The sequence below is a fragment of the Phyllostomus discolor genome, chromosome 8 (assembly GCF_004126475.2).
Source record: "Phyllostomus discolor isolate MPI-MPIP mPhyDis1 chromosome 8, mPhyDis1.pri.v3, whole genome shotgun sequence".
Taxonomy (NCBI): domain Eukaryota; kingdom Metazoa; phylum Chordata; class Mammalia; order Chiroptera; family Phyllostomidae; genus Phyllostomus; species Phyllostomus discolor.
This window is the reverse complement of record NC_040910.2, coordinates 62,651,870-62,665,155: the sequence shown is the minus strand read 5'-3', so window position 1 is coordinate 62,665,155 and position 13,286 is coordinate 62,651,870. Positions and strand designations below refer to the sequence as shown.

The 13,286-nt window shown below is 52.2% G+C and overlaps 1 protein-coding gene, 1 long non-coding RNA gene and 3 other non-coding genes across 6 annotated transcripts in view; 4 read left to right on the top strand and 1 right to left on the bottom strand.

Annotated features, from left to right (window-relative positions):
* Positions 1-920: 920 nt before the first annotated feature.
* Positions 921-3,116, top strand: LOC118502074. 2 transcript variants are annotated; one of them, XR_004904749.1, is made up of 5 exons: positions 921-943; positions 1,562-1,613; positions 2,045-2,110; positions 2,409-2,488; positions 2,712-3,116. It is a non-coding gene; the product is annotated as an uncharacterized LOC118502074 (long non-coding RNA). The 2 variants fall into 2 exon arrangements; XR_004904748.1 differs by lacking the exon at positions 921-943 and adding an exon at positions 1,034-1,363 and having other exon boundaries at positions 2,712-3,113.
* On the top strand, positions 1,414-1,480 carry LOC114515432. The gene has a single exon (XR_003686183.1). It is a non-coding gene; the product is annotated as a small nucleolar RNA SNORD49 (small nucleolar RNA).
* On the top strand, positions 1,899-1,966 carry LOC114515431. Its single transcript, XR_003686182.1, has one exon. It is a non-coding gene; the product is annotated as a small nucleolar RNA SNORD49 (small nucleolar RNA).
* On the top strand, positions 2,570-2,642 carry LOC114515445. The gene has a single exon (XR_003686193.1). It is a non-coding gene; the product is annotated as a small nucleolar RNA SNORD65 (small nucleolar RNA).
* Positions 3,117-3,379: 263 nt separating the features above from the next.
* The window catches only part of LRRC75A (leucine rich repeat containing 75A), a 46,461-nt gene continuing 36,554 nt past the window's right edge, over positions 3,380-13,286 (bottom strand). Inside the window, exons 3-4 of the mRNA XM_028534462.2 lie at positions 7,466-7,581; positions 3,380-4,963 (exon numbers count right to left, since the gene is read on the bottom strand). Of these exons, the coding sequence (XP_028390263.1) occupies positions 4,423-4,963; positions 7,466-7,581 (657 nt within the window). The 3' untranslated portion in view covers positions 3,380-4,422. The remainder of the gene's footprint in view (positions 4,964-7,465; positions 7,582-13,286) is intronic.

Sequence of the window (13,286 nt, the reverse complement as noted above, 5' to 3'; positions counted from 1 at the left end):
GAATGTTCTACTGAAACCCTGCCCTGAGACCTCCCTTAAGGTTCCTGCCTGAGAGAGAGATAAAAGCCTTAAGGCAAAGGACCCAGCATGACCTGGGCCATTCCCTTTTCCTTAGTCCCCCATGTCTTTGCCCACAGGCACGCATCTCCTAAACTCTAAGGCAGTGGACAGCTGGGCAGCTTGTCACAGGCTGATCCCCTTAAGCTGTCCCCAAGGCCCCTTTTTCTCTGGCTTCTCAGAGAGCTCAGGCAGCCCAGCGTGGGCTCTCCGGTTGCTTTTTCTACGCTGAGCATTCCCTTGTTTCACTGTGCTCAGCTTTTAATAAACGCATCTTTAGTCACCTGAACTCATGTCGTGGTCTTTCCGACACTAAGTCAAGGCACACATGCTACAGTCGGCCCTCGGCAGACCCACTCTGGGCCGATTCTTGTGGGGTCACGGGAGGATGGGGTAGAGAAGCCCTGGTGAATCATGGGGAATCAGTAAAGGGGAGGGGGAGGCAGGATGGCTGCCCTGTCCTCAGAGGCCATTCTATAGAGATGTGAGCAGTGAGTGCGCGCAGTTGCGAGGCTCCGTGTGTATTTTCAGAGTTGTGAATTGGAAGCAGAATGGCTCGCTGTATGCCCTGCCAAGGCTCTGCAGGGTTTCAAAGATCTTATCTTGTGTGATCCTCACAACAACCTTCTAGGCCGCGGTTTCTCCACTTTCCTGAAGAGCAATGGGACCCTCACAAAAGACAAGCAAAACACTCAAGGGCACGCACCAAGGTGACGGCACACCCAGGCGACTACACTTCCGGCCGCAGCGCGCTGCAGCCTGCGCATGCGCCCTGGGCGTCGCCGTGCCTGTGGCCCAGAATTCCCCAGGCCGAGGAGGAGACCATGACTGTACAGACAGGGGAGGCCTTGCGGCGGCTGTCTGGTAAAACGAGGTGGAAGTTCCCGTGAGTCTTTGCCAGTATCACCCTCCCTTCTGTGAAGAGTGGAATGTCCCAACTCCTTAAGGGCCTCGGCCGCCGCAAGCACCACCTCTTTCACTGTAAGTTGCTAATGATGAGGACACTTTGCATCTGGCGGTCGTAGCTGGTGGGAAGGGCGAATGGCCTAGTGCCTTTCTAACTTTGGGAGGATGTTTTCGGGAAGCCTAATCAGAGAGCGGCTGCTCGCACGTGGGCTTCGGGGTGGGCGTTGTGGCTGCCGCAGTCCACCAGGGCCGCGCCACGCTGCCGACGTGCGAGGAGAGGAGAGGAGAGGGGCGCGTGCTTGTCCCGCAGGGTCCCCGCCTCCACTGAGCCTGAGGTCCCTGAAAGCCAGGACCCCTTTCCGTGGGCTCGCCTTTGGGAGTGATCAGGTCTGAGAACAGGGTAAGTGGGGGACTTCCTGCACTGGGGACCACCAGGAAGACTTGCTTGACTGTCCTGATGATACATTAGGAAGTGCCGTCAGATGCGATAACTGACGATTTTTATATTTATCTGATTGCAGTCGCTGAAACCTCAATAGTTTAGTTCCCTGTAACTGCCGGAGTCTACCCTAAATGCATGTCCGTCTTCATATTTCAGATGACAGATCCACTGACGAGTACGGAAGACGGGAGCAGCATCCCACTTTGAGGTAAGACTTGGTCTAGGTAGGAAATAACATGGAACTTAGCTGTATTGCTACTTTAGATGCATTGAAATCGCCTGATACTACAGTTGTATTTTTACGTGTTATGCACTACATCACTGCATGATTGCAATGGCTAGGAGGTGGCGGCCCTCAACCTGAAATTATTTGAATCGCACCTATATGCATAAACAAACTGCATTCAAATGTCTCCTGGTTGTTTAGGCATTGTTAAATTACGGGTAACGTGCAGAGCCCTGGAGCAGAACTGAGAGTTGTGGGGAACTTGGCTGCTCTGATGAGATCACTAACAGGAAGTGCCGTCAGAATCGATAAATGACGATAACTCCTGGCTGACTGTAGTCTACAAGTCCTCAGGCTGCTGGTGCCCGGGCGTGAGTTCTGAACTGTGACCCTTAGTGTTTTTATGTACCCAGGTTGCAAATGAATGAAGGACTGGCAAGAGCTGAGTGTTGGAGTGGGAAGCATTGGCCTGGCCTGAGGTAAGCTTTGGTCTGGCAGGTAGAGGTTAGTGGTTGAGCATGGACCTAGGAGTTCCTTTTTACTTTATGGCTATATAGTCCTGAGCAAACTGACTGTCTGCTCTAAGATGTGGTTTCTCTCATTCTAAAAATTGGGTTTGTGATGTTTAAAATACTGACTAAATGGCTATTCAATGCCCAAAAAGCCAATTAGAACTAAGTTCTTAAGGACTCTTGTTAAAATGGACTGACTTTAATTCATAGCTGAGGCTATTAGGATCAGAACTACATCAGCTATGTTCTTTATTCATTCTCCTAGATTTTGAGTGTGAAGGGTGGTGATCAGCAGTGCACTTCGAAAGCTGGTAATGGTGGTAGCAGCAGCTCCCCTGGGAAGAGGTAAGAATTCATCTGGATAGTGATTGCCCCATAGTAGAATGAATGAGCAGCTCGTTCTGTTACAATTTAATAAAGGATATCAAATGATGATATCACCCAAAATAGCTGGAATTACCGGCAGATTGTGTGGTGGTGAATCTACTGTTTTCTGAGGATGTCCTAGGCTGTGAATGACTGTTGTTGGGAGCAAGGGAGTATGACTGACACTTAAGTTTCTTTGCAGACCATGTTTCCAGAGGATGGTCAGCCATGCTGCAGCAGGGGCAGCATTTGAAGTTGCCAGGACCAGTACCACCTGGACAACCTTGACTCGGAAACTCTAGGCTTCAACATTCACAGTAGAAACATTCTCACCTTATTCTAAGCATCAGAGAGGACATTCTTACCAACAGTAGGGCCAAGAAATGGATTTAGCAGCCTTTGCACAGGACAAGCACTTTGGCATCATTAAATTCATGAGTTTTCTGGTATTGATTGTCCCGGTCAAAAGGAGCTTCTGTACATTTGAATGTTGTATTTGTTATATTGGGCAAGGGTCTGAGTTGTTTAAGCTGGAAACTTCCTCCTGATATCCATGTGTAGTTACCATAAACTAACATTGTAATAAAGGATGGCCTTTGGTATTGTTTCTTAAAATGTGTATTTGAAGGAAGAGTTAAGTTTGACCACTGCTGTCAAATATCAGCAGTCCACTTGTCAGCTTTCCTGTGGTCTAAGTTCTCTTTAGACTTGGAGGGCAAAAATTCCAAAGCATTTAAGGCATCCATATATTTCCAGTCCAGTCCCTAGCTCCCCTGGGCTCTGTCCCCTCTGCCTAGCCTTCCTCTAGTAACTCCTGAAGTTGTGTTTAGCCTGCCTCTCAGCCTAGCCCCCATCTTGCTGTTTGTGGGGTTTTTTTTTTTGTTTTTTTTTTAATAATGATAGGCCATAGGTAACAGTGGGTGAAGACCTTTGCTTTTGGGGGCCTAGTTTTCCTCCCCCTAGCCATCTTTGGAGGCAGGTTTTCAGTGAATTTATAGGAGTGCTTTTAGTACCATTTTGGTCCTTGGTGTTTGATAATAGCCTTCCATAGTAGGTTCTGGGAATGTGCTCAAAGTGCCAAGGATACTTAGGGACTCATGGAACTTTATGGGAAAAGCATCCTTAGACCCTACTTAAAGAGGCAGTGCTCTGGCTTGCACAGGACAACACTGGGAATGACAGTCTGGTCATCTGTGGTGGTGTGTGGAATGATTATGGCATAGGGTTTTGCAGTGACCTTTTATGCGTCTGCCCCAGCCACCTTGGGATACTCTTGAAAGGTGGCTGGTTTCACAGGCAGACCTCTGGAATCATGGGTATGAGGGCAGAGACTGCCTGTAAAGTCAGTTAAAAGGAGCCCATGGCTCCATGAGGTGGATGGCCTTCAGTTCATAGTTTATAGGGAGTCTAGGCTCCTGGAACCTGGTGGCCAGTCCCCTACCCCAACCTCCCTCACTCAGAAGCGCTGCTAAGATTCCAACATGCCTGGAGCAGGGGCACAGTTAGCATCTACCTGCCTGGAGTTTGCTGCCCTGAACAGGACAACTGTAATGTAGAATTTGGGAAGTCCAGGGTTGGATGTAGGGTCCCAACTACACTCCTGGGAGAGAGCTTTTAACAACCCACTCACATCTTCACATCTTAGGCTACCAGCATACCCACTCCCTAAATCCAGGAATGCTGAGGATTGATTCTTTTGGGCCAAGGATAGCTTCTCAGCAGCCAAACCAAGGTAACAAGGGGGAAGAGGGAAGACCAGTGAGAAGCATTACACAACCTGCCTTTTCCAGGTTCTGCAATCTGACTTTCCCATGGGTGGTTTGCCCAGGCCTGTGTTAGGTGATGGCTTGAGTGCCCTGGTAGGAGCTGTTAGTCTACTTCAGCCACCCTACCCCACAAGGCCCCACTTCGTGTCACGTCTGAGCTGCACCTGTGGTCTCCCTGCCCTCATAGTCCTTGGCAGGAGCCAGAAGCTCCCCTCCAGGGTCCTCTTTGCCCACTGTTCCGTCCCGGACTTCCTCTCCACAGCCTGGGCCCTCGCCCAACTCCAAGATGGTGGGTAGGTGGCCCTGCTTTGGGCAGCGCTTGCGCAGGCTGAGCAGGAAGGGCTGGGGCAATGAGAAGATGTCCACGTTGTTGCCCAAGTCAATCCACGTGACACTGGGGAACTTGCTGGGGTCCTTAAGGGTGTCAGTGAGGTCACGCAGCAGGGCTCGGGTCAGCCGGTTGCCATTGAGGGCCAGCGTGGTGAGGTGGGGCAGTGCACTGAGTGCTGGCAGCAGCTGTAGGACCATGTCATCTGTGAGGCCTGTGAAGCCCAGCTCCACGCTGTCCACCTGCTCCCCACAGTGCTGCAGGTAGCTGCTCACCCGTTCCAGGTCACGGGAGGTCAGTGGGATGCCCGATAGGTCTACTGTGTTGTCCAGTGGGCTTCCAGCTAGGACAGCCTTGAGACTGGAGGGGAGAAGGGACAAGCAGGTTCAGGTAAGTGGGGCAGGGCTTTTCTCCCAGTGCAGCAGAGCTAGCATCATGGTCTCTGCTCCAGGGATGGGTGGGAACAGCCCTGGTCCCCTGGCTCTACCCCACATCTCAGCCTGGCCAGAGCTCGAGCGGCCACAAGGGAAACACCCAAGTGTTTCTGCAATGATGAAGGGTACATTCTGGGTCCATAATGCCTGGGTTTGCATCTTAACTCCTTCCTACTCAGTGTGACCTTTAGTTAGGTCCTTATCTCTGTGCCTCAGTTATTTTCCCGGAAAATGGAGCTATTTGAGTGCAACAGGGTTGTTATGTGAAGTAAATCAATAAATGCAAAGCTTTTAAAACAGTGCCTGGTTTCTGTGAGTGATGGATAAATTGCTGTTGTCCTTAGTAATCACCTGGGCTGAGCTTCCTGCATCTGCAAGAGGGACAAGATTTCTGATGCATCCTTTTCCAAGGCCATGTTCCTCACCAGATGGGGATCCTTAGGCAGATTCCCCCAGGATGGCAGGCAGGGGAGGGTCAGGGAGCTCCAAGCCAGGTGGGAGCTGCTGACTCCTGGAGGCAGGGTGCTCTTTGCTCCCTGCCTTGTGCCATCCCTTGCTTTCTTCCCCTGCTCTTTGTTCTGGGGCCACAGCCCTCTACTTCCAGGTATCACAGGCAAGCCCAGAGGGCCCAACCCTAGGAAGGAGAGGGAGCGGAGAGGGGCTAACAGCCTGAGCTGAGCAAACCCCTACCCTGGGATCTCCTGAAGCTGGAAGGCCACCAATAGTTTGCTCATCTTGCCCTGCCCCAGGGAGTTTAAGGTAAAGCTCTCACGGCATGGCATCTAAAGACTTGGAACACTGGTATTTGTCTAGCATGATTGAAGTGCTGGCTGTAGTTCTTGTCTATGTCATTAATAAAGCAGGCCTATCGTACCAGGGAAACAAGTAGTGTGGTGGTTAACAGCCTGAGCCTGGGGCTGGATTCCAGCCCTGCCACTTAGCAGTTGGCTGATTGTGGCCAGTCAGATGGCAACAGTAATAGCCCTGACCTTGGTCAATCCTTGAACAAGTATTTGTTAAGCTCCCACTAGGTGCCAGGGGCTGCCCTAGGCACTGAGGCCACAGTGCTAAACCAGGTGGACAAGACTCCTGTTTTCATTCTGCCAGAGAGGGCCTGGCCAACAAGCAGACCAATCTGAGAGTAAAGCCAGAGAAGCTTGGGGGCCATGGCCACTTGGGAAGGCCTCTTTAAGGAGATAGCTTTTGAGGTGACAGGCAAAGAAAAAAAGTAGGCCTTCAGGGTTTGGTGAGAGCTCTAGTGAGGGAGTACAGGTGCAAAGGCCCTGAAGTGGGAACGACCTTGAGATGTCTGATACCAGCAGGATGGAAAGAGGGGCAGGGGACATAGGAGAGTGGGAGCAGAGAACAGAGGGGCTGAGGACCCACCACATAGGGCCTTATTTGTGTTTCACTCAACATGCCAGAAGCAATTGAGGGGAGTGAGGTTTCTGAATGAAGAGTGGACTGAGCACATGTGTGTGATGGGGAGACAGGAGAAGAGGCCCCTGGACTCCAACAGAGCTCTGCTTTTCGATCCTGAAGAACTAGCTCTCAAAGTCTCCTTGTGGCCTTCTAGGTCCCATGGGTTCTCCTGTCCTGCTCTGTCCCGTATATGGTTCTGCCCTCAGCTCAGCGGGAGCCTCGCTTCCTCCACTTGGGGAGGCCTCCCCAGAACCCACCTCCTCCCTGGCTTGGGGGGCAGAGCTGTCCATAAGGAAAGAGGGTCAGTCTGGCCTCTCCCCAGCTACAGGACTTGGGAGGATGAGCCCACGGCAGCAGCAAGGCCCAGCCCGTCTTTCAGAAGGGAAGGCTCTATGCCCTATGGCCACACACAAGAGAGGCAGGGGTGCTTCCTCTTCCAGAAAGTCCTCCTTTCAGCTTCCTCTCCACCTGCTTCCTGTCACATCCCACAGGTTCTGTGTCCCAGGTGCCGCCTCTCCCCCAGTTTTCAGGGGGCCACAAATCCCCTGAGGGTTGTCACTGCTGCATGGACCAGGGATATGCCTGGGTCTGGGTACCCCTGGGGGAAAACCAAGAGAACTGGGGGCAATCAGTGAGCATGCCCACATTCAGTGCAGTACACCAGGAATCAGAAACTCACATCCCCCCTGCCCATTCTTCAGAATGGGCCCATGTCCCCCAGCCCCCACCCCACAGAGCAGGGCCCTGCCTCCAGGGCCTTACATGGCTCATGCTCACCTGGAGTGCTCTCCTGGCTGCTTTCCCCACCATAGAATTGTCTTTCATCTTACCTACTTCAGGTAGCATTCCAAGACAACCCCCTCTGGTGCAGCTCTTGCCTTTTCCCCACTGTCCTGGGAGGGGGTGCTGTGTATCAGACACCCAGCCTGACATAGGCTGTCTTTGGGCTGCAGAGGGAGACTGGCAGGGGGGCAGGGCAGACCCAATGCAGGTGACCATGACTCACCAGGCCTGTGGCTTCCTCTTCACCAGCCCCCGGTGCCGCCGCCACTGGGAGTGGGGGCTGAGATGGTATGTCAGCTGCCGGCACAGCTTCTCCATGGCACCCAGAGCGTCACCTTCCTGCAGAGGCAACAGAGGTGGGGAGCAGGGGTAAGAGCCTAGTTCCCCACCTCCAGCCTCCTGTCCCTATAGGAAGAGCACGGCACCCAGGCTGAGCTGGGGGAGGCATGCTCTGCTGGGTCAAGGTGGGCGCCCTGGGCAGAGAACAGTGGTTACAAACTGATCTGCATAATAGTTTTAGTTCTTGTGAATTAGTTGCTATGATAAAAAAAACTGGAGATGTATATAAAAGTCTGGATTCCAGGTGATCTGACAACAATTGACTGGAGCCGAGTTGCCTCCTGATCCCTCAGCCAGGGTTCACTATAGTCCCTGCCACCCCCCAACATCTAGGGCCATTCTGCTCCTTCAGTGGTTCAACAAACATTTATGAGTGCCTACTAGGTGCCAGGAACTTGTTGTAGGAGCTGAGGACACAGCCATGACCAAATGTCCTTGCTCTTGTATTTCTCATGGTAAAGAGGGAAGTAAAATATTTTTACCATGTCTTATACCCATGTCAAAAGTTGGGGAAAAAAGAATGAAGGAGCCACACCTCTCCCAGCTTGATTCATCTGTTACCTGTCTGGCCCACCAATATTTGAATCTGAGATGTTGGGTCTGAATTGTGTCCCCCCAATTCTTCACAAACTCAGAATGTGACTGTATTCGAAAACAGGGCCTCTGAAGAGTAATTAAGGTAAAATGAAGTCACTGGGGCTGGCCCTAGTGCAGTGACTGGTGTCCTCATGAGAAGAGACTGGGACACAGGCATGCACAGAGGGAGGACCATGTGAGGACACCATGAGAAAACAGCTGTCTTCAAGCCAAGGCGAGAGGCCTCAGAGGAAATGAACCTGAAGACACCTTGATCTTGGACTTCTGGCCTCCAGAACTGTGAAATAATTTCTGTTGTTTAAGTAGAATTTTGTTATGGCAGCCTGAGCAAACCAACACTCCAGGTTGAAGGGTGCAGCAGGGAGACACTAGACAGACTCCCACTCCATCCCAAGGGAAAGCAACCCAACAAACAGTCACTGCGCAGCCCTGAGGGAGTGAGTGGCTGAGACTGTGTGCTCCCACCAGATGGTCCAGTGCCAGGGTCAAGAGCCAGAGTACCAGGGCTTAGCTGGAAACGCACTTGTGACAGAAGTGTGGATGTGGTCAGGTTTAACTATTAACCCACTCCAGCGCTCAGTAGAGCACCTGGCAGAGTGAGCACTCAGTAAAAGCCAGCTTGATTCTTATTACCATTATCATCAGTTTGCTAATAGGGGAGCAGCGCATTGAGTAATTAAGAGAATGAACTTGACACCAAACTGTGGATTTCAATCCTTGCTTTGTCTCTTGTGTATGCCTCTGATCCTCATCTGTGCCAGCCTCACAGGGGATTTTGTGAGGATTAAATGAGTTACTACTTGTAAAGTGCTCTGAATATAACTTGGCATACAGCAAGCTCTCTAGGAATGCTCACTAAATCAACGCTGTGCTGTATTGTAAGAGCGCAAACACACAGAACTCTGGCAGGCTAACGAAGAAAGATTACTTCTGCCCAGGCTCAGATTTGACCTGGGCTTTTAAGAGCAGATGGATTAGTGACAACAACTTGTCCAAGGGCTTGGGGGTGTTACAGCTATTGGGGCAGGTGACAGTCTGGAGCCTGACTTCTTGCCACTTCTACCACCTTGGCCCAAGCCACTATTGTCTGTCACCTGGATTAGTGAACACACACATTATGCTAGGGCCCCTTTATGGAATTCCCACAGCATCCTACTGTAGTAACTGCTTTCACCATCCCCATTTTACAGAGGAGGAAACTGAGGCTCGGATGGCCAAGGCTGTTGAAAAGGCAAGAGAATGAGACTCTGAAGGAGGGAGACAAGAGACAGTGGGGGTAGGCAGGGGAGAGCTGAGCGTTCAAAGAGGTGAACATATGCAGAAGGAGCCAGCAGAGAAAGGGAGGCCCACAACTGAATGACAATGATTTAGAGGAAACCTCTGGTCTCTAGTTCTCCACAAACCTCACCACTTCCTGTTGCCTAAGACTGCCCAAGAGAGAATGAATGTCACCTGTCACTCCTGACAAATGCATTCACAACCCCTGGGGTTCACACCTTTCTTGCTGACCTGGGCTTAAGGGTGTGCGTGGTGAGAAACAATAGGCGGTGAAGCAGGCAGGGGTTCCATCATGGGGGCAGCAGGGGAATGGCAAAGGGGGAGCAGCAGAGTCACATTTGCATTTTAGGACTGTCCCTCAGGTTGGGAGATGGAGAAAGGGGTGGACTGGAGGCAGAGAGGGTGACTCAGGGTCAGGCCCATCTGCTTACATGTGGTTTGGGGAATCCCTGCCAAGCCCACGGAAAGGGCTGCCAGTGACAGGCTACCACACTGGGTGGGCCATGCACAGGAGAAGAAGGTATGGGCAGGGAGGGGTGAGGAGGGGTCTAGGCCTTTGGCTTAGGACAGGGGCTGAAGGATCTAAAAGGCTCTGGGTGAGAGGCAAGTGAAAGCAGGACAAGGGAATGCCAGCTCATTTCCAGCTGGGAGATGGGAACAGATTTGTGGAGCCAGAGCTTAAGACAGGTCCAGGCTGGACCTTCCATTGGCATTTGATTAAAGCCCCTGGCCAGGAAATGAGCTGAGGGGAAGGCAGGGGGAAGCAGCAACATCAAAGGGGCAGACATACTGGATAGGCAGGGACTGAGAAGGCAGAGACTGTAGTGCCAGTCTCCCACTACATCTGCTCCAAAGCTGAGGGCTGAGCTCCTTAGCTTCAGCTCCTCCTCCAATCACTCCCAAGGTTTCCAAACCTGGGGCCCTGGGCTCTCCTTCCATCCTGTAGGCCTGGGCAACGGGGAAGAGGCAAAGCCGCCGCCGCAGTGTGCCGGCATTGTCACCAGGGGGCAGCCCTGCGCAGGATGAGGCACCGGGTTAGACTCCGCACCGCCGCTCCGGACCTGGGAGATTGCGTGGGCCTGCTTCCGCGTTGACTAATCCAGAACAAACAACATAGCCACCTAAGGTGGTTGACCCAAGACCAAACGTAAGCTGGTGTCCTCACAGAAGTGAGGGCTGTGAGGGCTCTCCTCCACTTGTTTCGACAAAATAAGCAACTACTGACGTTTCTTGAACATCCGCTATGTACGTATGTTAGGCATTGCCTTTGTGTATCGCATGCCTGAACTGATCATAAGGCTGTAACAACAATTTTATGAAACGGGCTACTATTGTCTCCAGTTTACAAACGAGGAAACTGGGGGATAAAGATGTTGAATAGACTGGCACACTACACAATGTGTAAGATGGCATCAGGATCCAAATCTCCAAACCTTGGCAGGCTCCCAACTAGCCACCCCGCCCTGCGCTCTGCTCTGCCCTCTTGTAGATAATCTTGTGCTTAGGTTAGTTCAAGGTGGTTCTATCATTTGCACCCAGAAAAGACTTAATCAGGCCCATCTAAATTTTTTCTCAGCTCCATCACTTTTTGAAAGCCCCTTCCAAGCTTTCCTCCTGAGGAGAACAGGACAAAGCAGGGAGGGGGAGTAAGGAGAACTTGAGAAGGTGGGGAAACAGCGGGTGGAAGGGGAGGGAGGAGGGCCAAGTGCCGTTTCTGCGAGGTTTCAGCAAGGAGAAACAGCCGCCCCTCAGGCCCTTTGTGAGACCTGCAGTGGTGGGGGGTGGGGGGTGGGGTGGGGAGCTCCTCACTATAGGCCGCACATTTAGCAAGGCTGTGCACCTTGCTGGTCTCCACTGAAGATTTCTTCTTAAAAGTACTGTTACCCAGCAGCCCTTTTGGGCAACCACATGCCACTCCCAAGCCACAGCTGATTGGTTCAGAACTGGCAGAGCGCAGCCAATCAGCCCTTATCCATCCTGTAATCCTGACTCCTGTAAATCGGGAGGGAAAGGGAGAGAAGAGTGGGTTTGGGGGAGGCAGGGGACAGGAGGTCTGTACTGTTTGTCTGTAGTTCTAGTCCCTCTTTCAAGCTTGGCTGCCTTAGGCCCGACAAGACCCCTTAGTATCAGCATAAATTCTGTCCCTAGCCTGAGGCAGCCAGAGTGGACTTCTGGCAGCAGAGTCCTAACCCACACAGGAGGCTCGAAGGCAGTTTGTGGAATCAATTCTGTTACCCGTGGGAAAGGAAGGTGAAGCAGGAGAGGGGCTGGTGCATCAGGGGCGACTGGGTATGGTAGGGCAGGGTGTGGGTCACGTCGGGACAGCAGCCTCTTGGGCCCGCCCAGTGCTGGAGTCCCTGGATTAGAATCTATCTGAGGGGCTCTCAATGGCCTGTCAGGAATGATGCTCAAGGCAGACCTGCACTCCCCCCCAGGAGGGGTACAAATGCTAGGACCCTGCCCCATCTCTCAACTGTCCAATAGCGCCACTTGCCTGACACCCTCACTTCCCTAGGCACCTTTGCACACTGCACCCAGGCAAACAAGCATAGCCCTGCACTGCTGTATGCCCAAAGGCTCCCTCATTCCTTCATAAATTCATTCATTCATCAAACACCATGCTGGAGACTTTGTGCTGGGTTTTCTGTTTACTGCCCCCCCCCCAGCTCCACAGATGGCATCACCCACCCCTCTTGCCCATGGCTCCCATCTGGGTTAAGCTAATGGGAGCAACTGGGAGAGGGACCAGAGGGCAGGAGGAGAGAAAGGTCAAGGGATTTACTTTTTTGGTTCCCTCCCTGCTCCAGCATATGTGGCAGCCAGCCTCCAAGACAGCCCTCGTGACCCTGGACTCCTCTTTGTGCCCTCACATAGGTTCCTTCCATGCTGTCTCAGGGTGGATCAACACACTATGGCAGCAGTGGTGGTGTATCACTTCTGACACTAGGTCATAGAAGATATGAGGCTTCTGCCTTGCTTCCTCTGGGATATCCTGCTCTGGCTGGAGCCAGCCGCTGTGATGTGGGGACGCTCAAGCAGTCCTGTAGAGAGGCCCCCGTGGCAAGGAACTGAGGCCTCCTGCCCACAACCATGGGATGTGCCGTCAGGGGGGTGGGACTGCCAACCTCTGTCAAGCCTTCAGGTATTTAGCCTTGGCCATTCTCTCAAGAGACGCTAAGCTAGAACTACCTGGCTAAGCTGCTGCAGAATTCCTGACCTACAGAGACTGTATAGCAATAGAAACACAACATGATTCTGGAGGAGACATTCTCAGCTTGGCTTCAGCCTCAACACAGCTGCCACCGGCGACTCCTTCCATGGTAATGACTTCCTGCTGTTAGTCTCTGGGGCCTCAGTGTCCCCTGTTCATTTTGTTTATCCTGCCAAAACCCTTAATAAATGCTCTTAAAAATTCATAATGGCAAGGGTCTCCTACTTCCTGCCAGGGCTCTGCTTGCTGTAGGATGTAACTGTGAATGGGATAGATGCTGCCTCTTGCCCCCGTGCAGTTTATTTTCTAGTGGGGAAAGCAGATGATATGTTAGTCAACAAATAAAGAAGCAAGGTAATTTGGGACGCTGGTCAGTGAGATGAAGAAATAAACAGCATGAGGGAGGCTGATCGGGAGACTGGTATGAGGTAGGCTGATCCAAGAAGTCCTCTGAGAGACGACTGTCAGGCTGAGTCCGGAGAAGAGGAACCTCAGACAGAGGCGGCAGGTGTGGCCAGGGGTGGCTGCATCTGGATGCTCCAGGAACAGAGAAGAGGCCCATGTGGCTGGAGCAGTCAGCAGGGTGGAGAGTGGGACAGATGAGATGGGAGATTCTGGC